Source organism: Crocuta crocuta, unplaced genomic scaffold (assembly GCF_008692635.1).
Source record: "Crocuta crocuta isolate KB4526 unplaced genomic scaffold, BGI_CrCroc_1.0 scaffold113, whole genome shotgun sequence".
NCBI lineage: Eukaryota > Metazoa > Chordata > Mammalia > Carnivora > Hyaenidae > Crocuta > Crocuta crocuta.
The window spans coordinates 16,884,530-16,910,626 of NW_027530368.1; the positions used below are offsets into that span (position 1 = coordinate 16,884,530).

General features: G+C 43.8%; 1 protein-coding gene across 1 annotated transcript in view; it reads right to left on the minus strand.

The window, feature by feature from the left end:
• The window catches only part of CCDC85A (coiled-coil domain containing 85A), a 206,491-nt gene that overhangs the window by 177,548 nt on the left and 2,846 nt on the right, over window positions 1-26,097 (minus strand). The window contains exon 3 of the mRNA XM_077766214.1: window positions 20,141-21,053. Coding sequence (XP_077622340.1) covers window positions 20,141-21,053 — 913 coding nt within the window. The remainder of the gene's footprint in view (window positions 1-20,140; window positions 21,054-26,097) is intronic.

Below are 26,097 nucleotides of genomic sequence, written 5' to 3' on the forward strand. Positions count from 1 at the left end.
TTTCCTTAAGTGTCTTTACTTTGTTTGATGTTTGTTTACTTACTCATTTATTTACTTAGAGTGGGGGAGGGGGGCACGTGCACAAGTGGGGAGGGACAGAAAGAGAGGAGAGAGAGAATCCCAGTTAGGCTCTGCTGTGTCAATGTAGAGCCCTACACAGGACTCGAACTCAGGAACCATGAGATCTTGACCTGAGCCGAAATTAAGAGTCAAACACTTAACTGAGCCACCCAGCTGCCCTTTAAGTACCTTTTTAAACTGTGGTTGCTTTAATTCTAAGACTCTTTGTACTGTAGCATTCCTAAATAAGATTTTATTATAATAATGTTAACACCCATAGGACATTTTTTAAATAATTAAGAAAGTAAACAAATGGTTTGGCCCATAGTCTCCAGAATAAGGAAATGCAGGAAGAAATGCACATATCCAAGGTGAAGAAATAAGGTAGTGACTACTTGAGTAAGATAGCCCCTTTCTGCAAGTGCAGATACAGAACATGGCCAACACAAACGTGAATCATACCTCAGTGGGTTATTTCCCCCCAGGAAAAACTCATACACCACTTCCCAAAACATGTTTGCAGTGTGAGCCCACATTGCTTTCAACTCTTTGCCCTAAAGGGAACACTTAGATTTATCATTATAAATGCTGACAGAAGATAAACTCTAAATTCTAATTTTAGTTAGAGTTCATCTAGATTTGGAAGTACCAAGAAAGAGCAGTAATCCCTAACACAAATGCCCGCAGGGACAGTCTGATAATAGAAATCAGTAAAGGGGTGCCTGGGTGGCTCAGTCGGCTGAGCATCCGAGTTTGGTTCGGGTTATGATCTCATGGTTCATGAGTTCAAACCTCACATCGGGCTGTCTGCTGTCAGCACAGAGCCTGCTCCTTATTCTTTGTCCTCCTCTCTTTGCCCCTCCCCCACTCACATTTTTTTCCCCCTCTCTCAAAAATAAATAAGACATTTAAAAAAGAAATCAGTAAAACAGCCTGGATGCAATGTAATGGGGGTGGTGAAGATTAGAACAAAGGGAACCAGTATGCCCTCTGTGTTGATCTGAAAGCATGGTTGCCAATGCTTTGCACAATTAGCCCATCAAGAGGTAGAGACTCTGGTCCTTCTGCTTACACCTTGTTGGACCCGAGATTGCTGAAACCAAATAGAGTACAAGACAGGTGACACAGTATGATCTCGGAGGCTAGGTCCTAAGAGGCCAGTGTCTTTTGCCTTGTCTGGCTGGAACACCTGATCTTGGATCACCGAGTCACCATCTAGGCAGACTGACTACTCTGAGGCCGCCATGCTGCAGGATGCACATACAAAGAATACATGAAAAGCCTGGAAGCTGCATACCCGTCTGGGGGATTCCCAAGAAGCCTCAAGCCATCCTGGCTCAGGCACATGTGTACATTATTACTCCTTCAGAGGGTTTTCCCAGCCACTGTGGGGTAGAAACAAACCATCCTCATTATGCTTTGTCCAAATTCCCAACTCCCAGATTCCATGAGCACAGTGAAAGCGTTGCAATTTTACAATACTAAGTGCCAAGACGGTTTGTCACACAGCAATGGGAAACTAGAACATCTCAAAGGAAACGTAGCAGCGGCTCTATTCTCACTGACTGCTGTCACGTGGGAGCAGAGGGCTAAGTGTCAGGAGACCCTTCCATTTATTAAGAAAAGTCAGAAACTTGGGGCACCTGGGTGGCTCCATTGGTTAAGCGCCTGACTTGGGCTCAGGTCATGGTTTGTGAGTTGGAGCCCCATGTCAGGCTCTGTGCTGACAGCTCGGATCCTGGAGCCTGCTTCCAATTCTGTGTCTCCCTCTCTCTCTGCCCGTCCCTCACTCACACTGTCTCTGTCTCTCTCAAAAATAAATAAATGTTTAAAAAAAAAAAGTCAGAAACTTGTAGGTGATTTTTTCCCATTGTTAGAACACTGTGTGGGCCAAACAAAACATGATTGTGACTGGATTCAGTCCTTGGACCACCAGCTTGCAGCGTCTCAGGTCATATATAGAGATGTGTCCTTGATTACAGCCACTTTTAAAGAGCACACGGTCAGTGGTTCAGACCACCTTGTCATCACCACTCTGCACCATACCAGCTTTTGTTGCTGCTTTTCCTTAGACAACACCTGGCCAACAGTCAGCCCCTTGTAAAGGCCGAGAAATTCCAAAAACATTCCTAAAGACACTCCAGGATTTACTTTAGTTTTAAATCTCCAATAGATGAGAAGAACCTACTCTATCGCCTCAAGCCATGGTGAGGACAACAAAAGCCAGAGGAGAAGTTTGGAAGACACAAACAGGAGCTCAAGCAGCGCGGCCGGGATCCAAGACCTACAAAGCAGAGCGGGAACTCAGTCGTGGAATCAAAGGTGAGCACAGGGCCGGGAACACAGCAGTAGCTCAATAAAAAATAAATGTATAAGTGAATGGATGGATAAATACCCATTTCAACGGATGACTTGTCTAGCTTTTCCTTACGTTACATTTTGGCATCTCCAAATACACAGCCTAATCTAGATTCTTAACCTAGTTTAAGGTCTTAAACTCATGTAAATTGTTCAGAATCTAAAATAAAAATGACCAATTCTCCCAGGTTTCAACCAGTACAGGTAGTTCATTACAATTCACTACTGATTAAAAACTTTGCCCAAAATAAAAGTATTAACCAATAAAGGCCATTCTCATCTAGACTACTTAATAGGGAGTCTTGTATCCAAGCCAACATGTAGTTTCGAAACCGGGGCGGGGGGGAAGAACAGACTCTTATTTGCATCTTTGTAATTTTTACAAAGTATCTCCCGGGCCTAAATTGATCTTTGTTGGCCCTAGGATTTTGTTTGTCTGTTTTAATTTTCTTTATAAGAAGCAGAGAAAAGACGTCACAAGAGACTCAGCAAGATTATTTACTTTCAAATAGGTTGCATTCAACAAATTAGCATTCTATTTACTTTCTGTGAAATCACTGTACCACAGCCATCTGTACAAGTGAGCTAGGATATAATTATCCTATCAAGACAGAATATTGAAGATGACTTGGATATGAACTCAGATAGCAGAGTCAAATCTGCCACCATTCTGTGATCTGGTCGGGAGGCCTTCAGAGGATGGCTCAGAAGGCCCAGACTTTGACACCAAGGTCAAAAGATTTCTTCCTTTCCTTTCTGCCTGCATTCGACCCCAGGCCTGCATGCACAAGAAAAGCCCTTGAAACACGTGAAGAATGCTTGCTGTCTCCTGTCCGGGTTATAAATGGGGGAGTTTTGAGATTGGATATGGGATACAAAGGAAATCCTGGTTTCTTCAGGATTTAGTAGTGGATGCTTGAAAATCACGAAGTGTCGGGGCACCTGGGTGGCTTAGTCGGTTAAGCGTCCGACTTTCGCTTAGGTCATGATCTCGCGGTTCGTGGGTTCGAGCCCCGTGTCGGGCTCTGTGCTGACTGCCAGCTCAGAGCCTGGAGCCTCTTTCAGTCTGTGACTCCCTCTCTCTCTGACCCTCCCCTGCTCACGCTGTCTCTCTCTCTCTCTCTCTCTCCTAGAAATAAAAAATAAAAATAAAAACACACATTAAAAAAAAAAAGGGAAAATCACGAAGTGCCAAGAGTTTACAAGACGGGAGAAGACATCCTGGAGACTAAGAACCCAGGCTGCCAACTGTCCTAATAATGTCCCCTTTTCCTCCACATCCCTTTTATCAAGCATTCTGGGTGAGCCTGGAAGAAAACAATGTGAAAGCCTGATGGTCATCCTGAACCTATAAAATCACTGTGAAGGTTTCTCTCTGAGTCAAGCTGAGCTCAAGAACATTGCTGGACCTTGTGGTAAGTGCTTCACCATGGTGCCCAATAAATTCTAAGATCCAATTCCTCAAACCAGGCTTTTCTCAATCTGTGTTAATCTAGGATTCCAGGAGCTGTGACTGCAGGAAAGTAAGGGCTCCATGTTGCTCTAACATACAGCACCGCTCCAAATTACTCTGCTCACTCTCCTCAGTGAGCTAAGGTAGGTGTTCGTAGATCAGACATCTGTTTGCATGTCTATGTGCGTGGACTATGGAGAGGAGAGACCCAGAATAAAAATTCATTTTATAGATAAAATTAGCAATTTTATTTCTTCTGAGCTAATCACAATTCATATCCTGAATATTATTCAAAACTAGCTCTTAAATAAGTAAATCCTCCTAGAAGAACTCAGAATTGGGGCAGACAGGCAATTAAAGGAACCTTAGACTCAACCTTTTCAAAAGGGAACCTACTGAGGTCACATTTACTTAATTAAGCTATTAAAATGGAAATTCTGCCCAGCTAGTTCCATAGCAAAGGAAGGAAAAGAAAGATGCAACAGGAAACAAGAAGGCCTTTAGTGGATTCAAGGATAAACATGGTCACCCTTCTGTAGTAATTATTCTTCTCTAGGAAAAAAAAAAACACTAAAAATCAACAGCACCTCAGCGGGTGGGTTATGGGTAGAAGGGAGTAAAAGCTTGGTTTCTTTTAAAGCATTTTATTCGGTTCCTCTCCAGCCCCAAAAGGCACCACAAAGCAAAGAAGACATGGAGGAGACTAAGGAAAAGAAGCTCAAGGTCAAGGTTTTTGAAGAGGTGCCAATTTGAATGTCTACCTTTAAAAAATAAAATCTCGCTGCCCACAAGCTGATTGATTGTGTGTCTTTATAACATGCCTATCCTTACAGAGTGACCAAGTATACACCCTCCATGACAAGAAGAATCCAGAAATGGTGTTATCTGGGACCATCTATTCAGTAGTCCAGAAATCTGGCTGGTATGTCCCAAAATAATTGCTTTGGGGGTCTCTGGGTTGGACCAAAGGTTTTCAAACTTTGCAAAATCAGGTTTGTTCAGGTAAAAGCTTAGGCAGGAGTGTGAACAAACCAGATGAATGCAGGCTTGCCTTGGGGAAAGGGTCTGATTGGTCTGAGTGAAGGGGGTGGCAGAGCCTGTCTATTCCCCCTCGTTCACATCAACCTGTCCCCAAAGAGGCTACACAAATGCACCAGAGCTTGGTGGAGCAAAGTTTGGAGATGATCGGAGACTTCACAACATCACAGGTTAAAAGGATGTCAAAATACTAAAGAGGAAAGCCATCAAAATGAATAGGACATGTAAAGGCTAAATTGGGTTAGCTTTACTATCTAGACTAAGCGAAGGGTCAACAAGTTTCAAGATTATTTTGTTCTTTATTGTTTTAACAGAAGTAGTTTATTGATTTCTACTTAGCACGATCTTTCTGCCTTCCAGGCAATGAGGCCATATTTTCCCCCAAATCTTATAACATCTTTATTACTGACTCAGAAGATAGTAGTCAGGAGATGAATTTTCTTAATTGATAACCCTCACGTAAACTCCTCCACTACAAAGTAGTAGTAATTCAGCATAGCCTTTACTGGAAAAAAATAAAATAACAGAAGAGGTTGATATGATGGCATAAATCGGGGTGGAGAGAGCCCTCAATCTCTGATCATTGCACAACTGTCTAGCCCTGGAACCCTTAAGGAATAAAAAACTATTAGAATAAAACTGAGTTATAAAATCCCAACAAGAGTTTTGTTAGTTTTTTAGCATTAAAACAAAACAAAACAAACTCTCCAGGTTCACTTCATTTAATTACAAGGTCTAGAGAATGTTTCTCCCCATTTGGAAACGAACACTGCTTCTATGAGGCACCCATGTGCAGCATTTAACACTCTGTCTAGCCCCTATTTGCTTTCTAAAACCATCTGGCACCACCTAACAAAGACACCAGCACAGGGCGCCTGGGTGGCTCAGATGGCTCAGGTCATGATCTCACAGTTTGGGAGTTCAAGCCCCGCATCGGGCTCTATGCTGACAGCTCAGAGCCCGGAGCCTGCTTCAGATTCTGCGTCTCCCCCTCTCTCTGCCACTCCCCTCTGGCACTGTCTCTCAAAAATGAATAAACATTAAAAAAAAAAAAAAAAAGACACCAGCACGGATCTACTCACGTCCTCCTCATTCCTTCAACAGCATAAATTCCATCTCTCACAGACATCCCCACCACCTGGGCCACCCTACCCAAATACTCCCTAGGACTCAAGCTCACAACATGCCTTTGTAAGTGGCCAGCCCTGTCATGGTCGCAGGTGAGCCATCTCCCAGGCCCACAAAGGCCCACAGTAAGGCTTCAGTCTATTTGTTTGTTTTATTGGTTCTGAGTTTTGTTTTGTTATTGTTTGTTCTATTTTTATTATAGAGAAAATGTGCATGAGTTGGGGGGAGGGGCAGAGGGAAAGAGAAATTTAAGCAGCCTCCACGCTCAGTGCAGAGCCTGACTCAGGGCTCAACCCCATGACCCAGAGATCATGACCCGAGCCAAATTCAAGAGTCAGAAGCTCAACTGACTGAGCCACTCAGACACCCCTCATTCTGTCCATCAGGTTCCTGATTCTATACTTTCATTGTTATTGACATCCTCTCATGGATATGTCAGACCAAGAACTCCCAGCATAAAGAGGCTGTGGCTCACTTGTCTGCCCTACCTTATGGAGCATCTATCACTGTGCCGCACCCACACAAAATACAGTGCTTGTTGAACAAATGAGTGTGTTTAAGCATTATTTCCAATCATCTCCCATCTACACACAGAACAGTACAGAAATATACAAAGTAAGTGAGCCATGAACAGACTTTGGTTTTCTACTAGCTCCCACACTCATGAGTCTTTTATCAACTTGTGCTTTCCCTTACTGTCATTTACGTTTGTTTTACTATGTTGTTTATCTCCGGACACACTCTGATTAGCCTTTAATTTGTTGTAATAAATCTCGATTATCTCTGGCATTGTTTAGAACTTGTAGCTGCCTCATGAGTCAAGGCAATGATTTACAATGAAATTGCTATAGATTTTGCCCTTCCTCTCACTTAACATTACCTTCCCAATTACATTCAAGAGCCTTACTCCAAACTAGTTCAAACCCCAGCTATAAATTAATAGGATTAAAATGAAGAAAGGAGAAATGTCTTTATTCGGTCCAAAGGTTTCAGAAAAAGACCACCAGAATCTGGTAAGGTGGGATGTAACATCACACAAAGAGCCTGGTGCCATGTACTTGTCATGGGTTTACCCTCTTCTAAACTTTAGTTGATAGTGATACTCTCCCATCTGGTGCAGAGATGGCAAAAACAAACAAACAAACAAACAAAAAACAACAACAAAAAAAACACCTTGGGAAAAATCTAGTCTACAGTAGACTAGAAAGTGAAATTCTTCACTCTGATTTTCCAGAGTACTATTCCACTAAACAACATGGGAAAATACATAAGCATCCAAACACAGTGTACCTGTTTCACTCATGGCCAGTGCATGTGCAATCCACCCTCTACGACTTGCCCAAGCAGAAGAAATCAGGCATCAGACTGACTTCAGACTTGTACAAATCCCAAGTCACCTCCACTACAGCCTTCGTAGCTCCTTGTTCACCAACCAAGTATTCAGACTCATCAGTGTGGCCCTGTCAAAGGGGATTGGGTCTATTCTGACACTGCTAGAAGAACTTCTGCAACCTTGACAAGGGGCTTACAAGACACGATAGTGCATAGATCACATTTAGCTCAGCGTTCCTCAGGCTGTGCCATCCATGCACAATGAACTTTCCTCCGAGGCACAGAATCCCTCTCGGATGCCATCCTTGTTGCTCTCCTTTAGGAGGCCAGCCCCAGCAGTACAACCACTGGAGGAGGTTGGATGGGGTAGCAAGCAGAGAGAGGAACCCACAATCTAAGCTGGCCAGACCCACAGGTTGATCAATCACCTTTCTTCCTGTCCTAGGGAGAAAAGTGGCAAGAATCTGGTAGTGGGAACGTGGATTTTGATTCCTGGGTTCCACCGAGGCACACAGATCATGCCTACGTGAAACTCAGTGAACAGTGAGAATTCTGTTTATCAACATACATACCTGGTAAAACCAGATTTCCTGCAATGGCAGGGATTAAAAAAAAAAAAGAAAAAAGTCCAGAATGCACTGGACACTAGAAATGTACTTTTTATTATTGCATTACTGAATCTGAACTCTGGGCTACATATTTCCAAAGAATGTTCAATGGAGATGCATCACTACAATGTTGTCAGCTATTTCTTTTTAATGAATGGGAAAGTCCAACTTTTTATTTTTTATTTCAGAGAAAGAGCCTGAGTGGAGGAGCAGGGCAGAGGGAGAGAGAGAATCCGAAGCAGGCTCCACGCTCAGCATGAAACCTCATGCAGAGCTCGATCCCACGGCTCTGGGATCATGACCTGAGCTGAAACCAAGACTCAGACACTTCAGTAGCTGAGCCACCCAGGTGCCCAGGCGCCTATTTTAAACGTTCAAATGATCTTTCACGAAATGATGGTGTTAGAAGAGATTATTTTATAGTCCACACCTACCAGAAGTAAAAAGTTGTCAGTTCCAAGTTTATGTTTAGGTCTTACATATCGGGAAAATTTAAATTCTGAGACTACTAGAGCTCTCCATCTGGAGCCACTTCAGTGAAGGAAAAATTATTTTCCCCACAGAAGTTGGGGATGTGCTAAAGGTCACACAGCAAGAAAGTAGCAAAGTCAGCTCTATATAACCAAATCACCGGTTGGCACATAGACCATGATGTCTTTACTTAATTTCCAAAATTATATCAAATTGATGGTGACTTGAAAAATCCAGGGGACTCCATATGAACTCTGAGGTCATTTTCTCCAGGAATGTACTTATGTAATCCACTTTTCCAAATGTTTAAAATCTTTGAGTATAGTTGACACACAGCATTAGTTTCACGTGTACAACATAGTGATGTGATGTAACTTTCTACACATTATGCTATGCACGCCAGAGTGCTGTCATCCTACAATGCTATTACGATACCATTGACTGTATTCCCTATGCTATACCTTTTATCCCTGGGACTTCTTCATTCCTTAACTGGAAGCCTATATCCCCCACTCCTCTTCACACATTTTGCCCATCCTCCCAATCCCGTTCGCTTCAGCAACCATCACTTTGGTCTCTGTATTTAGAGGTTCGGATTCTGGTTCTTGCTTATTCATTTGCTTTGTTTTAGATTCCACATGTGACATTACACCCGATTTTTCTTCCTCCATCCGACTTATTTCCATAGATTTTCAACAGTGAGTGCACCAGTTTGCATCCCCACCAATAGTGCATTAGTGTTCCTTTCCACATCCTCACCAACGCTTATTATTTCTTGTCTTTTTGATGTGTAGCCATTCTGACACGCATAAGGTGATATCTCATTGTGGTTTTAATTTGCATTTCCTTGATGATAAGTGATACTGAGTATTTTTTCATGTCTCTTGATGCCTTTTAAGTAGTGCATCACACTACTTACCTCTATGAAAGTTTATTTTTAAGGGTTTTTAAATACATTTTAAAAGATCTATCACTGCTATTCACAATTAAAATAGAATTTGGCTAAGCGAGGTTTATAAAGTTGTTTCACTGCTTTAAAGCTTAAATGAAGTTGAAATGCCATATGCCAATTTAAGGGTGGGTATCTATTACTTTAATACATGGGTGAAATTTGATGCCTACAATATTTAAAATTTTAATGTTTATGTTTGAGAGAGAGAGAGCGAGCGAGCAAGCATGAGCAGGGGAGGGGCAGAGAGAGACAGGGAGACACAGAATCTGAAGCATGATGCCTACAATTTAAAAATGACTAAATAAGCTTTGTGAATATGTATAATAGTATAGGCCTAGCTCACTTTTTGAAATGAATCCCTATTGTGTACATGACTATATAGGCTCTCGTGAGAACAACATTTCCAAAGAAAAAATTTATGTCCTAGGCCAACAAACCCCAAAGTGGGCAATTTTGAGATGACACCAGGAAATGCTAAAGATATTAAGGGTGAAGACCATGTGGCACATAGTTTTACGGTAACAAGGACAGAAGTATTGGTCCTCATTTTAAGTGTTAACAGGACACTAAAAATAAACAATTTTAAGCCTGTTCTTCCACAGATTTTGAAAAGCTTGATGGTGCCAAACAGTTTCTCATGAATGTCACTATACTGGGGGAGCTATTTGTGGCAAACCACCTGGACAATGGTTATTTCTAGACCCCTAATTGATCATAATGCTAAATGTACTCTCTTCCAAAGTACCCTCACATGTAAAGTCTGCAGCTAAATTCAGCCACTTCCCCCCATAGCTTCATGACCATGACAATTCTGGTTGGTTCTCGTAACAAGGAAGTGGCCTCCCCATCAATAAAAGACAGGTGCCTGTTAATGATGAGCACTGCCCAGCAAATCCCTTGAAATGCTCCATGGCCTTGTCTCCCTCACACCGCCTGTGTCTGCTAGTTTCACCGTCTTTCTTATTGAAAGTGGACTCTTATCTCACTTTCCTACTAGCTGCATCGACTCCATCATTTGCAGAAAGGACTCATAACTTGCCTTTCAGAGTCTTACCCTGTTTGAACTGGCACTTGCTGTCTAGGGAACTAGAAGAGATGCTGAATTAACGAGCACGGTTAATTTGAATTCTCAAGAGTGGTTCAACAGACCCGGCTGCTTCGAACAGAAATCTGCAACTCAGATATTCTGACCTTTTAAATGCCATCAAAAGTGTAATGTAAGTGTACTTTACTTCTGCCTATAGTAGCATAAATCAGAATAACTGGCTTCATTAGTTTTGTTTGCAACAAGCTGAGTTATGAAAAAACACAACTCCTGGAGAGCAGTTGGTGTTACCATCTGGCCCATCCCCTTGCTCCTGGTCTCTCTCCCTTCTGTTTCTCGCAGTCCAGAAGCTGACACTTCTCCAGACACACAGCATTTGGGCTGTGAATGCAAGTGGATGTGTGAGGACGGGATGAAGGTCAGTCCATCTTCTCAAGAATATTTATAATGGAAGGAAGACGGCCTTGAAGTGGGGAAGAGTCCATGCGGAAGGGAAAGGGCAGGAAGGTTTTGGCCTCTTGGGAGAGGAGCAGACTACTCCTTCCACCAGCACCACTAGGGCTGCATTTCAGTAGCTGCCCATCGAGCTGTGAATCCTGTACCCCGTGTGGCCTTATCAAAGGTTCCCAGACAACAGATCTAGCTCATCAGCCAGACTCCCACGTCTTCTAAGAGCCTACTGATGTTCATCTGGTCTCATTCCTATTGCAGTGCTCTGGTTTTCTGGAATTTCCAACAGACTGGAGGCAGAATGGCTGTCCATTCCATTTAAGATCTTCATGATTATTACCCCTACTTCAAGTGGCCTCCAAGAAGATTAAAAGTCTTTTTCTATAAAATGAATTCTGTGCCCTTGGGAGTCCACTTGACTTTAGCCTTCTGCTAAGCTAACTGGCAATTGGCCGGACAATTCACAGAACTTCTTTGGAAGTTATTTTTCTCCTTCAGAAAATGGGAAAGTTGAACTGGATAAAATAGAGTATTTTACAGGTTTACACTCTAGGATTTTCTGACTTCCTGAACCCAATACTACTAACACTGTCCTATTTTCTTTCTGTTCATCAGTATTAGGATATCCATTTTCCATTGAATATATACGCATTCATGTACCCATGTGCTTATGTTTGCATAGAAATATTCATCACTAATTACATATTTCTAATGGTAAGAACACATACACCATGCCCCCAAATGCAATTCATGCCTCTCATCATTTTTGAACCAACTAGCAATTATGGACACTCAAAAGCTACAGCTATATACAACCCAGAACAGGGGTTTCGTCTAAAAGCCAGTAATTGTTAGGAAGATAAGAAAACTTTTCAGTTTAAGAAAAAACTTGCAGACAAAATTATACATTACTGCATTAAATGAACACTCTGGACTAGAAAAGCCAACTCCCTCAGGAAGTATCAGAGGCCTTTGAATTTGAGGCCAAAAGTTAACCAAAACATTCTATCCCTCAACTATATCAGCAGGCAAAAATAGTGCTATAAATATTGTTTGCAAAATTCTGAAATGTAGAGATTCACCCCAGTTTTATGTAGCTGAAAACAAAATTGACAGATATATAAAAAAAAGTCATTCAGTATCTTAAATTCAATACATTTAATGTTCTATTAAATACACATACAAGAATGCTAAGTACAATACAGGTGTGTGGGTATCTGCACAGACAGTGCAAATAACAGAAATAGTCTTTGAGCAATTACCAAGCCCAACCTTTCGCCCTAACATATCCTGTCTTATAGAAAAGCCTACAGAAGGCCTAAATAAGGATCTCAAGAAAAAAAGAAAACTAAATTGTTGCTGAAGTTTTCATTTATCTGGTAATTAAATGTGTGCTTAGTTTCAATCCATGTCCAAGACCACATCTCAGGACCTTCTGCACCTTTCCGTAAGGATTCAGGTACACAGGGGCCCCTGGGTGGCTCACTTGGTTAAGGGTCCAACTCGGAATTTCTGCTCAGGTCATGATCTCCCTGTTCGTGGGATGGAGCCCTATGTCAGGCTCTGGACAGCACAGAGCCTGCTTGGGATTCTCTCTCTCTCTCTCTCTCTCTCTCTCTCTCAACCCCCACCCCTCCCCTACACATGTTCTCTCAAAATAAACATTTAAAAAAGAAAAAGGTACTCAATACACAAACTAGAAAACATAACTCTTTGTTATGTGAAAACTGTAAACAGCCACCCAACCATGTGGGATTAACCCGGTTATGGTCTTTTATCTTAAGGAGGAAAAGCCAGTATTGCCTTCACAAGGGCAGTAATGCAGTCTGCTATTCCTCTGCCACTTTCTCTGCCACCTCTTCTGCCTCCCTCCTGATTAAAGATTTTCTGGCTCAGAAAGAGCAGCCACTCTTTATTGGAAACTCCTGAATGGTGCTCTAAATACGAGGTCATTTATGTGAGGGGCAGCAGTAATGTGAACCTCACTCTTCTGCAGACTAGAGAGCCCTATAAATTAGTGCTGAGATTTCATGCTTGTGTTGTCAAGCATCCCATGGTCTTGATATTCAGTGCCGATTTCCTAGAACTCTTGAAAATCAACTCATTTCCGAACATGAAATATTCTTTATTTCTTATTTAGAACACAATATATTAATCTTTCCTAGAATCAAATTCAAAATAACTGCAAGTGTACAAAATTTTTCCCATACACATTACATACTAAAATATTAAGGGCAACTTGGTTCTGCCCAAGTACCCAAGGAGCAAATATTTCTCAGTTCTTATATTACAGCAATATCTTAGTTAAGTATAGTCAAGACCCAGAAACTAAGTGAAGAGAAACTTTGAACAGCATAACTACTTACTGATGCATGGCACGTGGACCAGGCACTATCGCTCACACGTTTTACTGCTAAAAGGACACTTTACGATCATTCACTCCTACTTTAAAAACAATTCTAATCAAGGTCGTTATCCACTTTCCTAAAGTGTGACTAGGAACAATTAGAGAACAAAATTTAGAAACAGTAGTGAGAAAATAAGTTAAAGTGAGGCCAGCTGAGGGCAGCAAGGAACACTGCTGACTGCATGCTGATACTTGATAGGACTGAAAATTTAAAAGTAAATATTGAGCAAGAACAGAATAGCCACGGGGGCGGGGAGACAGCTGATCTAAGAACTCACAGTGCTACCTACCATAAAAGCCTTTGAGGCCTCTAAGCAACAGACGTGCCTAAAATTTAGGGAGATTTTAGAGCTTAAGGTCATAAATTTGCAGGGAAAACTTTACCAAATATACACTGGTCCAGGAGGGCTATACCAGTCAAACTTTATTATTTTTAAAACTCTATGTTTATCTTCGCATTTTTTCCAACCAGTGGAGTTTGAGTAAGAGCCCTACGCCAATGCCTCAAGAATAATCCATCGTTACTGTGGGTAAATGTATAGGCTTAGAGCAAATCACTGTATTTGTACTCATTTGAAACCTTTGAAAAGTTATTTGAGGAAATGGAATACTCACCATAACTTTCTACTTTCTTATGCTTTGTTTCAAATTATTTCAATTAAAAAGATAAATGCATCACTAGTTCAATGATTCTTTTTTATTTTATCTTCTTGCAATGAACCCAAAATAGAAACATTCAGTTGACTTCAGTCGGGTCTAAAGAACATGACTATAATCAGCCCTTAGCAGCAACTGGCTTACATGACTGGATGCCAGGCGCATTTGAACACTGGTTTGACTTAACAGATCAAACTGAATGTTTGGCATTGTTCAGATACAGATTTATTAATATAAATATATATACACACATGTGGATTACAGACACAGATAATCTCCTTTAGGGAAAGGAAAATGGTCCCCTGGATTTAAAGAATTTTCGTAACTTTATTATTGCCAATGGAGTTAAAAACCTTAAATTCTACTGGAAAATACCTTTGTAGATTTCTTGCCTCTCAGATAGTTAGCAATTTCTTAAACTCTATTTCCAAAACCAAGCTTTCTGTCACTAAATCAAAACGTATTCTCATGAAAAAATGCTTTCCACACACAAGCATCGCACAATAATTGATTCTGTTTTTCAAAACTTCTTAAACTGTTGTCCTATCGATGTGTGTATAAGGCTAACAAATTCCCATACCTAAGCGGAAAGATCAGAAAACCTTAGCTACTCCTTTATCCACCTACATGTCAGTTCACACAATACAAAATACACTCAGAGATCCTCAATTTAAATCCGTTCTGGTATTCTGTAACCATTGGAATTGTTCTCCCAAGAGACATTCAATTTCTATTGTCCAAATTCATTCATAAATGATGTTCTGACTTTTTCTAAGCAAAAAAGATTTATGAGAGCCATTACTCATGCCATAGTGCACCACTACTTAATTTACAGACAACCTTGCTTCAGAGGATTCCTGCTGAGCTCTCCCACACACAGGTTCTCTTACCCCACGTAGACAAGGTCATTTCGTGTTATGAGCACTTTTCGCTCGCTCGTTAATAACCTCAACAGAGAATACGGAGAAATGTGAAAACTCGGAGTAAAACTTATGAGCTAGGAGATGTGAAATGCAGCAGTCTCAGTGGGAAATATTCATTAGCATTGCAGGCATTGCATGATCTACATGCACCATCGGCATCCACTATAAAAGGGTTAGAAATCCATGTGCTTCTCTTTCAGTTTGGATGTGATGGCTTTAAAAAGTGATTCTGAACTACCAGATGCCAGAAAATCCTGAAACTAACTAATAATCCCATCCACCAAAACTGCAAATTTTCAACCCATCCCGCAACCATACCTGAGAACCTGGAGAGGTGAAGGGATCAAGTTTTACAGAACCGGTTGGGGTCAATCCTTCTCAATCCCAGAATTCAACAAAGGAAGGAAAGAAGTTAACTTTCTTATTCTCAAAAAACACCTTGGGTTCTTCACCACTTCTCACACTTTCTCTCTCATCCTCACGCTCACACCCACAGCCCCTTCTTATAGAACACACACTCACCCAGGGCAACGGTTTTCACCTGGTCTACTCATTAGACTCACCTGAGGAACTCTGCAATGTGCCCAGACCCAGGGCAGACCAATTCAATATGCATGTGGGAGGGGGACCCAAGCACTGGTAATTTTGCAAAGCTACCACTATGATTTTAATCTGCAGCTAGATTGAAAACACTGAAGCAGTGTTTTTGAGTCAGGGGCAATTTGACTGACTCCCTCTCCCCTCATATATTTGGCAACATCTGGAGACCTCTTTGTCACAACTAGGGGCTGCTTGTGGGTAGAACCCAGAATGCTGCTAAAATATAGGAGACAGCCCATTACAACAAAGAATGATCTGGGGTCCCAGCATGAGTGGTGTCACTGTCGAGAAGCCCTGCTCTAGAGAAAGAACTGGTGGGAGAAATAAGAAGAAACCATCTGCTCTCTCTCTAAAGATACCCTCACCAAAGAAGGAAGGACGCACTAAGAAGTTTCAAGAGGAAGACTCACAACCCTGACTCTCATCCAGCAAGGCTGAATGTAGTTCTACATGGACCCTGTCCAACACGAATCAACAGTTTCCTCGTGGGTGCTCTCGTTGGCTGGGATGTTGCTGAAGGAGAGCGCGAGGCTACTGTTCACTGGAATGTGCTCTAAGATCACAACGTAAACAAGGATCCCACCAGGATAATTATGCAATTTTTTTAGAAGGATGGTACACAACAGAATACCGATTCTTCATTCCTTCTCAGGGGTTGATAACCAGCAATAGGTGCCCCTAGAATGAAAACAAAACTACCTTTACTACTTTTTCAGCTGGATTCATAATGCCCAATGGGTGAACTACTTGTATGGGCTTCTGAGCATCAGAATCGTCTTTGCCTGGAAGGTCAACAACAAACAGCTATTGTTGGAAGGACCCTGAATCATCCACACCACCCATGACCCCAAGCTAAGAAGCTAGCTGTTGAAAAGCAGAGATCTGCCAGCTGATAACTGGAAGCAAAACCACTTGGTTTCATTGTGAAAGGGAACATGTTCACCTAAGAAAGTTTGACCCAACCTTGGATTTCAACGGGATCAGGTAAGTGAACGTCCCCATTCTCAAGGAGGCTGTCCATGTGTGTACAGGTCTAGACAAAAGTGGCTCTACAATTACTTTAATCAGAAATCTGGTACCCAGCAAATAACTGGAATGAAAAGACAAATGCCTTAATGTCTAGAGGTAATAGTGTTGAATCTACTTGCTCTTTGCACATGGAGTTCTCTGCAAATTGAAAAGAAATAATTGAATAATAAAGAACTTCTAAAAAAGTAAATGCATTCACAAGGTATTTTTTTTTTTCTGTTTTGACTTTGCTTTTGTTGTTTTTCAATCAGCTACTAATTTAAACATGGCCATATAGTCTTGGATATTTTTAAGAGAGGAAACATACCCAAAATTCATCTTTGTATCCAGCTGGAAATTAAATTGTCTTAACCAAAGGAAACTCTTGAATACTAAGTTCATCAGCTACTTGGTTCACTGAGGTTGTGATAAGACGTAAAGATGTCCAAGGCACAGTCAAATAAAACAATACACTAATTGCTTTCACTGATGTTCCATTAGCACGTATATGTGTGTCTTTGGAGGGAAGGTTACAAGTAGGACACTATTCTGCCAATAGGTTTCATTCTGCCATAATGAAGACACACTTTCCACCTGCTTTCACCTACTACTTTTTCTCTGAAAATATGCAAGTGACAAGGGAGCATAGTGCAGAAGAAGCCAAAGTATAAGCTAGCACACCCCTCCCCCAGGTGGGGCAGGTGTGATACTCCTCTGGCAGTCCTGGCTGCCCAAGAACAAAGGAAAGGAAAGAAAACAAATGGTTAACTGATAAAGATCACGGTCATGCAGGACACGGGTCTCCATGAGTTTACAGATATCTTAGTAAATTATAAGAAACAGGCAATCTTATCAATAGCCTAGTCTCCAAAAACCTGTAGACTCGGTTTCTGGAGCCCCAACATCACCCTCTCCTCCACAGTGATGTGGGGAACAAAGGCAAGAAGGAAATGGCAGCTAAAATTACACTTCTTTATAACCGGCAGCCCATTAACAAATACTTGCGGCAAATACAGAGTAGAACTTTTCTCCAGGAACTCCCTACTCTCTTAATATTAATGTTTTGCTAGAGGGAAAAACAACCTTAGCTTGACAACAGCTAGGCCTCCAGTATCCTATGAATCTTCTTTAGCATACGAATATCTCTTTGGAAATTTTCCATTAGCCTTTACCTCTCCAACTCCATAGTATAACAACCAGTCACTCTTCACAACCTCAGTGCAGCTCTTTCCGCCCATGGCTCCTGTCCCTGTGCTTTAATAATATCTCCTTTCTGCACCAAAGACGTCTTCAAGAATTCTTTCTTGGCCGTTGGCTCCGGAACCCCCATCACCCTAGAACCTTATCACAAGGGCTCACCCAAAACAATCATTATCTCACACCAACTCCAAACAGAATGACTCTGTAAAATGACTCGGCGGATCTGCAATTTGGGATTTACCTTGCGAATCCTTCCTACTTGTTTCTACACCAATGATTCAACCAAAGTGTGCAGGGATTAAGAATATGAAAAGTCATGGCTTACCATCCATATCAAAAATTAATTTGTAATGGCAGGATAAATTCAAGCTACCAATGCCCAAGTTTATAGGCTGATGATCCATAAACATCTCAGTGTGCCACTGATTTTCCAATTAATTATTGAAATAAAAATGTAACGCAAATGCGCTACAAATATACTTTGGTGAGGATACCAGTTGTCAGAAGATAGATCACATAAGAATGAGAAAACCTGAAGTAAACATAAGAATTAAATACAGTGTTATTCTAAATGCTGCATCTATGTCACATCAAATTTTTAACTAATTAAATGGTTAAATATTAAAAATCATTTGCCGGATCATGAAGTTTATCTGAATCCAGGTACTAATACGCCATGATGTAATGTCATCCACATACAGAAATATACCTTACTTCATGCAAAGCATTGCTTAAAAATTGCACCTGAAACCTTTTCTTCTGAGTTAAATCATGCCTTGATTAAACTAGAGGAGTTCTTTATTTAAAAGAGCACATTGGGAAAGAAAAGAATTGTTTTGTAAGTGAACTACCTGCCCCTAATTAACTTTGGGGGGGATGGTTCAAGATACAGACTTTCCCTAAAATAATGCACATGTTTATTTCTCAGGCTCATTAAAAAGTAATTGAGAAATGGAAAAGTTATTAACTTGACCTTCCCGTTAACCCATGGCAAGCCAAGCTTCATGGCCAGTGGCTCACGTCACCACAGTAACACAACTAAAATGTCTTTTCAAATGACTTTCATCTCTTGTGAGAAGTGCACAGTCAAGGGTGCCCACAGCAATCAGGGCAGCATCTGGGTCAGTCCTGGAAAGAGTGAGGGAAAGTGCAATTAAATGAGTNCACAACCCAACCCAGAAAGTAGCAATATCTCATCTTCCCCACCCTTTCCAATTCCATTTACACTTAAAAGAACACTGGATACATTAGAAGCCAAGCTTCAGGACTCAATTTTCAGCACTAGGAGAAAAGGATTAGGATGAAACAGGATCCAACAGGTAAATCCCCAGGTACAATATTGAAAATTTACCCCTTCATGTCACTACTACATTGACCACCTCCACCACTGCTCAGAGCTCACTGCACGTAAGCATTGTAGCAGCTTTCGAACAAAGCAAACAACCTCAGATATTTTGGATGCAAAACCCCACAGTTTATGAAATCAAACATTTTAGTTCTAACTCAACAATAAGTAACATAAAAGGATTTGGGAAGGCGTTTTGTTTGTTTGTTTGTTTGTTTTCAGAACCGATTTTTTTTTTCCTCTCTGGAGTTCAAAGTGGTTTTAGAACCAAGATGCAGAAAATTAAACCTCTTCCAAAAGGCTTGGGGTCAGGTTTAGAGCCACCTTGGCAAATGCAGTGGATGTCACACTTTGAAAACCAAAGGAGCGTCCAAGTACATCAGCATATTTTAAAGAGGAACATGTAACACAGTGGGGAGGCTGCCTCCCAGTGTAAAAGAGCATGCTATTCAAAGTACATTTAGGGGAGCCGGGGGGGTAGGTAGGGGGCGTTTTGAGAGGGTATGGAAGGAAATAATTTGATGTGTTTCTCCTGCAAGGAACAGGAAGTCCCCGACAAGTGGAAAAAAATCCTCCAGGTAAAGTAAGGCGGATCTACAGGCATTCAGACAACACCTCACCAAGCCTGTTTGGGGGCACCGTATTTCTCTTTCAATGTTACTGTTTTTCAAAATAAATACTCCTTCCTTTACGCATATAAGCTGTTAACTGGATTCAAAACCCTTTGGGTCAGCGGTTGGATGAGAACCCCAGTAGGAAACTGCATACAACCAGAAAAATATTCAAGTTCAAGATGGAAGAACCTTAGCTCGGTTCTCTTTTGATCTTCAATACGCACCTATCTCCCCCTGACCGTTCAGGGTCCCATGGAATTGTTATTTCTCTCCTTCCCCTAACCCCTCATCCTCTGTTCTCCAGGCTTATTTGACTGCTAACTGTACAAACTTCAACAAACGGAGGGGAAGAAAGACATGGAGACTCCTCTGCCCAGCCCACCCCTGTCCAGCGCCTGCCCTTCCTAACGCGGCTGGAAAGCCCGTGACCGTTCATAGCTCTCGACTGAGCTGTCCCAGCCACGGCAGCTCCCCGGCACGTACTGACCCACCGTTCATGCCACTGTAGACACTCCGGTGATGGGGTGACACGTCCTCCGGCGCCTGCCTTCGGAGGGTGCCCTCCCTGCTGCCTCCGCCGCCGCCTCCGCCCACATGTTTGTGATCAGGGCTCCCCCCGTAATGCTGTTTGAGGTGCTCGGGGCTGGTGCCCCTGGGTCTGGGTAGCTGCTCCAGACTCCCACCGAGGGCGTGCTTCTGAAGATGCTCGGGGCTCCCTCCGCTGTGCCTGGCATGCTCGGGGCTGCCCCCGGGCCTGTGCTTCTGAAAGTGTTCCGGGCTGCTGCTCAGCACGTGCTTGGGCAGCGTCTCAGGGCTGCTCCCGGGGTGCGGGTGCCTTTGCTGCTCGGGGCTGCCCTTGCCCAAGGGTTTGTGGTGCTCGGGGCTGGGTCCTTTCAGTGCTTTTGGGTGATCGGCGGTCCCGGAGGCCCTGGGTTTCTGGAGATGCTCGGGGCTGGTGCTCCGGTGCTTGGAGTGCTCCGGGCTGCCGCCGCTCGCGTGCTGCTTGTGGTGGTCGGGGCTGTCGGTGCTGCCCGTGCTGGAGGTGCTGCTGCCGTCGCCCACATCCCGCACGCAGGGCGCCGTGGTGGCGCCGAGCTGGCACAGGCTGGCCTGGCTGTCGATGGAGCAGCGGCTGCCCGCGCAGCCCGCGCCCTTTTCCTCGTCCAGCAGCACGCAGAGCTCCTTGAGCTCCATGTTCTCCTTCACCACCTCCTCCTGCTTCACCTCCAGCTCCTTCAGCTTCTGCAGGTATAAGGCCACTTCCTTGTGCATCACGCCAGCCGTGTAGCGGCCCAGTCTCTGCCACTCCCGGGACACCCTCTTGCCTTTCTGCCGGTCATCGTCCAGGAAGCAGCAGAGGTCCCTCAGCTCCTGGTTGTCTTCCTGGAGCTTCTGGTTGATATCCTGAAGGAAGAGACACAACCATTCAAGGCAGGTGCACACTGGGGGCATCACCAGGCTCAGACCTGCTGGGGGGCAGGCTGGAACTGGCGGGTTCCCTGTGATGTTAGGGGGGGAGGTGACAAGAGGAGACGAAGCTGATGACACGCAGCCTTGCATAAAAATAACCATAACGGGCATGGGTTATGCCCCCTGCCTAATGCTTGGCTGCATCATCTCATCGAATTTTCACCAAACACTTGGGGCGACAGTGATTATCACGGTTCTTTTACAGAGGGGGCAAGTGGCCCTCCCGAAGCTTCACTTGCCCAAGGCCATCCCTTGAGGGAAGGCAACAGGCCATCAGCACAAACACACCAACACAGGCACTGCCTGGTGTTCAGCCCTTGACGTGGGAGGAATGGCCCCATTCCCTCAGGGGACCAGCACAATTGCCCTCTGGTGGCATTTCCATCCTGCACCCCCAAGGCCTGCTTCCTGTGCCCCCTGCGTCTCCCGGGCGTCCCACCGCAAACCAAGCAACACCAAGCCCTTGTGTGATATTCAAGCTCCCCTCCCCAAATTGCACCTCTCAGAAAACACCACCTCTATCCATCCTGCTGCCCTTCCTAAGAACCTGTGGTCATGCCGGCTTCTCCTTCTCCCTCACCTTTCTCTTCTGAGCGAAACAGGTCTTCTGAACCCGACTTCTGAGATTTCGCTGTCTTGTTACTCCCATGTATAACATGCTTAAAAGCACCTCACTGCCCTTCGGATAAAGTGCAAAATCCAAGTCCCCTGAGATCTCCTCATCCTCTTAACCCAGTCTATTTCTCTCACAAAAATGGTGGTCCACTCATTCAGTCACAGGTGTTTAGTAAGCATCTATTATGTGCCAGGTACCAGTCCAGGTGCTAAGGACATATCAGTGGACACAGCAAAGACTTTGACATCCTGTGGCTTTCATTCTGGTGGGAAAGACGGGCAAAAGGCAAGTAGAGAGCACAACACCATGTCGTGACAAATGCTGGGAAGAAAGCTAAAGTAGGCTAAAGAATACTCTTTTTTAAGGGAAGCCACCTCACTGACAAAGGAGAACATTTGAGCAAAGACCTGGGTGAAATGAGGGACTAAACACTGGAGGGAAGCTGATCCCAGGCAGAGAGAAGGGCAAGTGTTTGGCCTCAGACACGTGTGGCTGAGGTCGCAGTGAGGCCAGGGTGTCTAAAGCACCGTGAGCGAGGAGGGCAGAGCTAGGAGGGGAGGTAGAGAGACAAGGCCCAAACGGGTGGGCGTCGTGGCTGGGTGCTGCCGGGCCTCGGCAGCCACGAGGACTTTGGATTGTTGGAGGGCTGAGGATAGGGGAGTGACGTAATGCGGTTTATTTTATGAAGAATCACCATAGTTCAGTATGGAAAACAGACTCATGGAGGCGGGCGGTGGGTAGCAGAAAGGGAAACACGATAAGGTAAAAGCCAGGAGAGATCAGGAGAAGGCCACCAGGCTAGTCCAGGTAGAGGGAGATGATGGTGGCTTGCACACATGACGGCAGCAGAGAGGGTGAGACCCACCCCCAACCCCCACATCATGCGCTGAGCCACACCAACAGTGGCCTGGCTTCACGGCCCAAGGAACAAGCCCTTCCCCTCGTTCACTTGGAATGTACTCCCCTAACCTTCTATACAACCTAAAAGTCTCCCTTCATAAGTCACTTTCCCACAGAAGCCGTCCCTGACCACTAACCCCCTATCTAAAGGAGGGTACCCAGTACACACTACCATCACCTCTTTGATTTCCCCTCTGTGGCACTTATTATAGTCATAAATGATTGAATGCGGCGACTGGAACTCACCAGACTCTAGTCATGAGAATGGCGACCCCATCTACTCTGCCCACCTCGTGTGTCCAGAACACAGCACCCCCACTGTGGACATCTGAACCAGGGAACCTGGAAAATGCACCGTGAAGTCCCCATTTATTCTCCAGTCGCACATGTGGGAAAGGGACCGCCTGTGGCCTGAAGCACCTTGGTTTGGTGGCGATGGACCGGGGGCAGCTACGGGGCTGCTACCTGAGATCTCCCCCCTGCTTTACAAAGCCAGGCGACCCTGGTCATGTGACTCGCTCATCCCACCCAGACCTAGAGGCACTCAGAAAGGACACTCAATCGCCTTAAACTAAGATTCATTCCAATACCTCGCCTGCTGCTTGTGAGAAAATAAACTACAGTAAAACCACACCCTGCACCTCCTAATGGTCTCGAGGGCTAAGATGGGAGTCATTTTCAAGGCCTGAGGAAGAAGAGGATCCTGTGCAGCTTGGTTTTAACTCCAGTTCTAACTATTGGCATCCTGACTATTCAGTTTCTGTGTTTCTGATGCCCGTCTCTTCCTTGGCTTCTCAATGCCACTTTCTGACCCTTAGCCTGGCTGCTTCCAAACACCTCCACCCGGTCTCCCTGCTTTGGTTTGCCCTATTCTCGATCTTTCCTCGCCCACAGGATCCAAGCTCGCTTTGGCCAAACTGATGTTTAAAATCACCCCCTGAATGTTCTATCTCTTCTGCGGCAACCCAGCACCTCCCCTTTACCAGGAGATGAATAAACCCTGTGGCCAAGCTGGGGAGGCTTCCTCTTGCCTTTCCACTTTTAGCTCCACCTACATCAGCTAATTATGAACCCTGATTATATCTCACTTTTCAACTAGGAAATGCTGTCTTCTCCCCATTTGGACTTACCTCAGAGGAGAGATTCCTCTGACAAGTCCCCCCTAGCCCTGGAACTGGCATGCAGCAGCACAAGGCATACATGGATGAATGAAGTAACTTTCCCTCCGCCTGCTTACTGCCTGTAAGACACTAGCCGCAGAACTCACTGGGCATCATCTTTTTTTTTTTTCTGCAAATGTAGATGTCTTGGCTTCTGGGGGGCAGAGTGCATTCCAAAGTCTTTCTCTATGTCTCTGACATGCCTGGCATGGGGCCTTGCACACAGGAATCAATATTATGTTTGAGGACTGACCAACCCTTTAAAGCCCTAGGCCGGTGGCCAAAACAGGATATAGCCCTAGCTATATATTCTTGTTTCAGTAAGCCCCTGAGAGGTTGGAGTCTACAGTTATAAGAGAATAAATGATCTGTTGACACTGATGCTTTAAGGGAAATCAGAAGCTGTGTATATTCAGAGAAACCAACACTAAAAAATTAATCTTTCTAAGCTTCAGAAATTATTCTACATTTAGCTCAATCCTGGCATTTCATAGAAAGTTCAAGTCATGTTCTTTTCCATCTAAATGAACTCCCAACTGCAAATGCTTCCTTTTGACTACCCACAACTACTCCTGACTTCTCCAGACCTGGGAAATAAACAGGAGCTGTGTTACCACAAGCTTCATGGAGTTAATTCCTTTCCAAATGGAGTGCGGCACATACTGCCCAGAATGCCAGCTGGGGTCGAAGGGGTACTGGCCCATTTCGTTTTCTTTATCACCACTCATTCTTCCAAGAGTAAATGACATTCTTGGGAATATGATTTTGAGCTATTTCCTTTTCCTTCTGTGGGACAGCTACGCAACCAATTCGATAATAATCTTATGAGCCAGTGTCTTCAAATCCGCCACGTTAAGATCTGGGCTTTCTTTTTCAAAAACACTAAGTGTCCTTTTAACATTGCCACTGGCTGCAAGATGTTATCCACCTGTCTAAGGTGGACTTTTAAACGATTAAACCCACCTCACGGCGTATCACTCAACGCTTCAAACATAAGCCTCTCAAGTGCTATAACTGTGGTTAAAGGAGTGTTCTAAGTTGTTATTTTTCTTCATTACGTGGAGGGGGATTGATACGTTGGGGAGCAAAGAGGGACATTAATGTGATGCAGATACACATCTACAGATTTGGTCGCCCCAAATCTGCCCCCTGCTCCCTGAAACCCCAAGTCAGAGCAAGCTGAGTGTTAGTAGATGCTCAGCAGTGCACAGATACAGTTCTCAGAACCCAAACCTTTTAACGTCAGAAGCAAAATCTCCTTTCTTCACCCCTTTCAGGATCCCATGTTCTAACCACATCATGTCAGCTTGTGCAGAGAAAAGAAAGCCAGGCTATTTTAAACATTTGATATCCATGTGACCTTGAGAAAGCTATGTAACCTCATCTATGTGTTATTTAATCCTTGACAAACCTTTTTGTTGAGTTAATATACCCATTTAGCAGGTGAGAAAACTGAGGCCCAGAGAAGTTAACAGCTGCCCTAGATGTCCGACTCCAAATCCTTCATCTTTCCGCTGCCTCACACCACTCTGCCTCTTAAATGTTTAAACACAAACAAGTCGGCCAGTGTGTGGACCCAGTCTCAGGCCCCTCAAAGAAAAAGAATGAGTGCTTGCATCTCCCTATCTCTACAGCTGCAGTACCATCTAGTAGTAGCCTTGAAAATACTTAGATGCGATTGCAAAAGCAGATCACAGAAAGGAGCTTTGAAAAGATGTGTTGTGGCCTTAATTACCCTAAATTCGCAGTCCTCAACTGAGAGTCCCAACCATCAGAGCCAAAAACAAAATCAAAACTCTTTCCTTCTAGTTAAGCTGAAATAAATGAGTACACATATCATTTCCTCAGTCAACCACATTAATGGATCACAAGGGTGTCGGAGATGTTCTGACCTAAGATGATGAATAGAAGGTAGAAGGCTGGCCTCCCAGCAGGGCTTTACCGCAACCCCCTCAGGGGTGGGCCAGAGCCTTGGGGCCTACAATGTTTTGGCTGCCTGGGGATGATGGGAAGGAGGAGTAGAGGCTGCTTCAGAAAGTAACCAGCCCCATCTTTCTGAACTTGATAAGGAGATGGACAGGAAAGTCTTTTTAAGTCAGGTCATGAATCTGCACCACCAGGAGACTTTCCTACAAGGGGTGACACCGCCTTTAACAGGTATTTCTCTAAATGAGGCTACTAGAGTGGTAGGATCCCCTACCACTCACACACAGCATGCCCCCCAACATATATTCTACACACACACACACACACACACACACACACACACACACACACACAGACCAAAGCCACACAACACAAA